The 6,212-nt window shown below is 37.7% G+C and overlaps 1 protein-coding gene across 1 annotated transcript; it reads right to left on the bottom strand.

Annotated features, from left to right (window-relative positions):
* Nucleotides 1-901: 901 nt before the first annotated feature.
* On the bottom strand, nucleotides 902-5,852 carry LOC122916748 (protein FAM240B-like). The gene is made up of 2 exons (XM_044264153.1): nucleotides 5,710-5,852; nucleotides 902-938 (listed from the first exon to the last, which is right to left on the bottom strand). Exons 1-2 carry the CDS (start codon nucleotides 5,850-5,852, stop codon nucleotides 902-904), a joined length of 180 nt encoding a protein of 59 aa, XP_044120088.1.
* Between the last annotated feature and the right edge of the window lie 360 nt (nucleotides 5,853-6,212).

Raw genomic sequence — 6,212 nt, 5'->3', positions numbered from 1 at the left:
AAATATAGTTCTGACCCTTTGTTTACATATTGTCTAAGGCTGCTTTCACATGACAGTGACAGAATTGAGTAGATGAAACAGAGACCACATGCTCCCCCTCAAAATTTATGAACTTGTCCTTATAAAAAATATTTATTGACCCCTCATCTAGACTTTTAAAGTGATGAAGACAATTTTAATATTGCAGATTAAATTTAGAACTGTGCTGTGTGTATAGCTATTACATTATAAATATCAAACAAATAAATAAATACATACATATAAGTTGTGTAAATATTCTTCCAGTACTAGGAAACTATCCTTGATGATCTAACTTATTTGTTAAATTAATAGTAATGAAAAACTCATCCAATTTTATCAAATTGTGGTTGAACTGCAGCTATAGATTGGCTGTAGATGATAGAGGTTGGCATAAACCAATAAAAGCATACTATGAAAATCAGGTATATGGAATTTATAATAAAGAACTTTGTATATTTTCTTAATATTTGTAAATGTGTGCTACACATGCTTTATACCTGTGAAATTTATGATAAGCTTACGTAGGTATATACACATGTACATTTTTTTCTCCACAGAGAGCCAGTTTTTAAACATTTGTTAGTACACCACAACTTCCTCCCCACTTTTCTCTCACAGGTGTTTCCCCCAATAAATGTCATACCCATCAAATCTTGCCCTCTGCTTCTCACCAAATTAATGTATTAGGAATGATAAATTTATTTACTAGGAACAGAGCTTAGGAATTTGGGGTTCATAATACATTTATGCACTTTTTATGACAGCTATAACACTATTTATTGCCAGATGGTAAAGGATTCAGAGCTCTATCCTACCCAAGTTCTATTTAAATCTTGTTTTCTGAATATTTAGACTGTATGCTGCCCCTTTCTGATCAACATTATTTATCACTGTGTTGCTGCCATTTATCTTGGGTTCTCAGTAAAGTGGTGAATATAAGTGCATATACAGACCTTTTATTTTGTAGTAAGAAAGGTCAATATGAGAAAGGTAAAGCTCAAAAATTGGTACAGATTGAGATACAGTAGAGGAGCAATACAACTGGCATTTGAAGCTTGAAGATAACATTTTCCCTTAATCCTACAAATATTGACCTCACTTTTCAAATGGAGACCAAACAAAATTTACTATTTATTATTCTAGATTCATCTGATTTGTGGAGGAGTTGTAGTTAATATATAGGATCACAGATTCTTCCTGGTAAGTTTGGGGTTTGACTAGAAAGCATGATTTTTTTCTGAGATTCTTAAACTAGAATTGTAACATCCTTACTGGAAAGCAGTGAAGAGAAGCTGGGACAAAATCAGATTTTTTCTATCATGTATGAGGCACTAAATATATGTATCAGTTTGGATGCTCCAAGAAGCAGACTTGGAGGAATCACCCATGAAAAATAAAGGTGAAGAATGAACTGAAGTAGTCAGGACAGTCTTCAGACTTCCATGCTGGCCTGATCCCTGTGGAAAGAGAGGGAGGAAAAAAAAAATTGTGGGTATGAAGAGCTCCAACCCACAGCACAGTGCTAAAAAAGCTGGGGCTAGGTTGAGGGGGAGGCCCTGGGCAAGGTGCCCAGCAAAGGAGCTGTGTCATGCAGGAACTGCCCAGAACTAGTTTCCTCTGCCATGCTCAGTCAGAGTTAAGTTTGGCCTTAACTCAAGCTCAGTGATGGATCCCGAAGGGTGGCAGCTAGAGCTCTCTGCCAGCTCTGTGCCCCATTGCAAGCTACCTTGAAGGAGCTCTGAATAGAGTACTTCTGTGGTTACTACAATATGTAGAGTAGTAAATAATTCCAGTCATCAAAGAGTTTATAGTTTATTGAGTTCTTGATCTCCCATTTCGAATCTTGGTACTTCATTACAATCTCTGTACTTTTGTTTGAATATGAAAGGTCAGACAAAGATTTTGCCACTTCTATTCCAGTAGAATAACAGATATACCTTTATAGTAGTTTTTCCTTAGTAAGGAGAGATGGGCTTGATCCTGGTTTCCTTGTGACCTGCAGCTCACTGGCCTGATTGTAGGGCAGAGCTCCAATAACCAACACAGGATGACAGCCTTGGCATAATGATTTGAACAAGTCAGTTTACTAATCACATTCCCTACCTCAGTTTGAATGAAAAAACTAAATTTTTTTTCTCAGTGGTGCTCTTTCTAGACTAAATCTTATTTTATAACAGATTTAGGATAATGATTTCATCCGGCTAGGAGATTATGAGTGGGATATTTTGTTACCTGCGGCTGAAAGCATCCTGAATGACACAACTGATAAGCAGAAATCAAGCAGAGGGAGAGGAGTGGTCCTGAAGTGACCACTCAAGTCCTCCAGATTTAATATCTACCTGATGCTGTGAATTCTGTTATATTCTGAAGAGGTATTTTGAAACCATATTTATACTAAAACACTATTTTTTTAAAATATAAGGCCTGCACAATTTCTCAGTTATAGCTGCAGGCTGATCATTTACACTTAGGTGTCCATGTCATTTATCATCTAAACTGAAATACTTTTAAAATAAAAGGGCAAATCACAGTCTGTAATTATAACAAATGATAGGTGTTTACCTGGACTGTCCCCCAAACAAGGAGGTTTGGTCATCACACCTATACTGTATCAAATTGTCTCCATCAGTTATTTGCAAACAGTTTTCAACTTATCTATTGACCAATCCTATTCCTCTTGCGTTGCTTCTTTCTGGCCACACTCAGAGAAAGTAAGGGGTTTATGTTTCTGGGGTCACTCATCTTGCTTCATGATTTCACCTCCAAGGCCTCTGCCAGCTACATCAGTTACCAGGGTAAATAGATGCTCTGCAGCTCTGTCTGAATTCTTCTGTGCAGTAGTGTGCCAACAAGCATGTCTGTTTCCTCTCTACCCAGCTTTGGCACAAGTCTTGCTTGTTAGACCAGCAGAGAATATAAGGAAATATTGATTTTGTTCTACCAGAAAAGGGACTGGTGGAAAATTTTAGGGTTTTTGTCTTCTAGTGTTTACTTAGAACATTTCTGTATGCATAGTGGCTTGAATTTGCCTTTTATTAGTGGAGAGTAGAATAAAAAAGAGTGTGAGTATTATGTATGTATGTTGGGAGTGTGTACCTATGTATAGTGGAGTATGGGGAGGTATAGGTCACAGGGCTAGGATAGGGACGTTGGGGTTTATGGCATTCATTGGTCTGCAAGTATATGTTGGAAGGTACACTATTATTCTGTTTCAAACTGCTCAGATCAGCAGGATTTAAATCAATACTCCAACATTCTAGTTTTGGTGTGAAAAATAAATCTGGGATGACAAAATCATTAGTTTTCATTCACTGTTAACCAAAATAAGAAAGCTTTTGAGTTTTTTAATCCACAGTTGATAAGGGAAATAGCTTTGGTAAGTGAGACTCCAGAACACATTGGAGAACCCCAGGAAGCTGCCTCTATTCTCCTGTCCCTTAAGATTTTCAATGCAGAGGCTCTGTTCACATATTTAAACATTTATTTGTGGGACACAATGATGAAATGTTTCATGATGAGCACATTTTGAAGATTTATTCTATTTGTTATAGAAGAGAGAGAAAACTGCCCCAACTTGGAAGGGGTCATTTCTGGGGCACATGGGAATCTGGAGAATTATTTGTTTAACTTATTTTAAAATTTAAAAAATTATTTAATTATTTGTAAATGCATTTGTTCCATGGACCATTTGCAATTGGTTGTCTTTTTCATAACTTTATTTTGCCTAATTACAAAATGGCAGAACACCCTTGTAGAAACTTTGGAAAAACTGGGGGGGAGGGGACTTACACACTAAAATCTGTCATTCCACCAATCAAAATTAATTGTTCTTATTATCTTAGTGTATTTTATTTTAATCTTTTTCTTGCATATACAAATAGATTGTGTATATATTCTGATAAAAATAAAATATTACAAATTATGCTTCTAATTCCATATCTTGAGAGTTCTGGAAGGGAAAATATACAAAGAGTTCATGCTGGGATTTGGCTCTCACTGGCTTGTGGTCCAAGACTTGGAGGATGGAAGAAGGCAGGAACAACACAATTGACTTTCCTCACTCCCCTGGAGTCACCAGGACTGCATGCTCTAATATGCGACTCTTCTGCATGTAGAAAAGCCTGATTTAGCTTGCTGGATAAATAGGAATGTAGCTAGAATGGTGGCAGAGCTCTTCTTTGGCTATGGAGAGAAGTTATTTCACCTCCAGAGCTAATAAAGATTTTTAGAAGTTAATGTTGATTCAACACATGTGAATTACATGTTTTCAGCTCAGCATGATCAGAAACATGGAGGCTTAGTGCCTTGTGACTAGCAGAATACTCAGCTGCCACTCCATTGTGAGTAGGCATCTTAGCAAAACAGACAGCCTCGCTGGGCTGTTGCCCATTTTAAGGAGAGAGAACCCAGGTAGTTTCTGAAACAGTGAGTTGTTCTGTCTGTTCCAAAGCTTTGCACATGGGAGGGCAGGTGCTGGCTCTTTGACTCAGAGTAATGTTGACACATGTGACCTCATGTAAGTATATGTTTCCCTTCAGCAGATTCCTTGGCAAGAATATCAAGTTTACTTGCCAAAGAGAAGAAGACCACATTTTCCTCTCCCCAGAATATTAATATATATCATCCCAAATGTGATATCTTTTATACTTATATATGTTGACCTAACCTTGAAATTTAGTGTACCTCATGTGCTGGGGATTGCAACAGAGGAGAGGTGAGGAAAACAAATTTTCAGTTTATCAAGATATAAATAACAGAATCTCATTTTTATTGATCTATAAAAAGGCTTATCCTTATCTATAAGTCACTGGCTCTCAATAAGGAGTGATTTTGCCCTCTAGGCAATATTTGGTAACGTCAGCAGATATTTTTGTTGTCATAATGAGTAGGGGAGTCCTACTAGACTGTAATGTTTTGAGGGATGTTGCTAAACATCTTACAAAGCACAGGACCCCCCCCCCACCAAAGAATTATCTGGCTCTAAATATCAAAGTGCTAGGTTGAAAAACCCTGGTATAGGTGGTGGAAAGACTGAATAAGTATATTAACTAATCATGTCTTGAATTTTCCATACTTTATGATGTTTTGACATCTTAAGAAACTTGCTGGCCATGGAAAGGACTAGCCTTTTCTTAGAGCTACCAAAGGCTTGCTGTGAACATGTCAACCAATCCTGCGTCTGGGCCCCAATGACCTCTAACTCACATATCAAGCCATATTTCCCCTTTCCTAAATTATCCCAGGGCTAGGTACCAGACAACTAGAAACCACATTGGTAGCCCAAAGCCCTCTGAGATGATCCAAATTAGCAAACTGTTTACTCTAACTTGCCTTTTGTTCAGAAACTCCAGTAAAAGTTCTGGCTTAGATTTCCACCATGCTTCTGTCTTTTGACACCTGGGCAAGATCTGGTGCTTCCTCTGTGGCCCTGCATGATACGTGGTAACCCTTTCTCTGAGACCCATAAATATAATAAACTTCTTCTGGGTACTGTTTTCCTTTCTTTTCATGACCTCACTGACTTTACCATACCATATTGAATAATTGCATTCTTATAAGAGTGGTAATGAAAATAATTCAGTCTCCCATCTTCACATCTGGTATATTTCTACAGAAAAGTCAATCAAAAAATTTAATAATAATGCATTGCATTATTATTAAAAAATAATAGAGAAATAATCCACTTACTTTCTCAGGGCGCTCCTTCCCTGACGATCTTCCTCCAGTTCCCTGTAACAAGTCTGTTTGCTAATTTCTTTTTCCCAGAAGCTTTTGAGCTCATGACAAGTTTCACAGCAGAAGACTTCTCGACGAATATATTGATTGTTCATCCCCTGAAAAACAAAAGAAAAAAAATCCCAGTTCTTCAAATAAAACCAGTCTAATTCTGGAGTGATGAAATGTGAGTTTGAATCCAGCCCCTGCCACTTACACCTTTTTTTTTAAAGTTTCTTTTCTTTTCTTTTTTTTTGTTTTTTTAAAGATTTTATTTATGTACTTGACAGAGGTCACAAGTAGGCAAAGAGGCAGGCAGGGGGAGGGGAAGTGGGCTTCCTGCTGAGCAGAGAGCCCAATGAGGGGCTCGATCTGAGGACTCTGAGATCATGACCTGAGCTGAAGGCAGAGGCTTAACCCACTGAGCCACCCAGGTGCCCCCACTTACACTTTTTGTGATTATAGACAAATTGCAC

The sequence above is a fragment of the Neovison vison genome, chromosome 9, assembly GCF_020171115.1.
Source record: "Neovison vison isolate M4711 chromosome 9, ASM_NN_V1, whole genome shotgun sequence".
NCBI classification, from domain to species: Eukaryota; Metazoa; Chordata; class Mammalia; order Carnivora; family Mustelidae; genus Neogale; species Neogale vison.
Note: the sequence above shows the minus strand (reverse complement) of the source record. Positions and strands in the feature narration are given on the sequence as shown.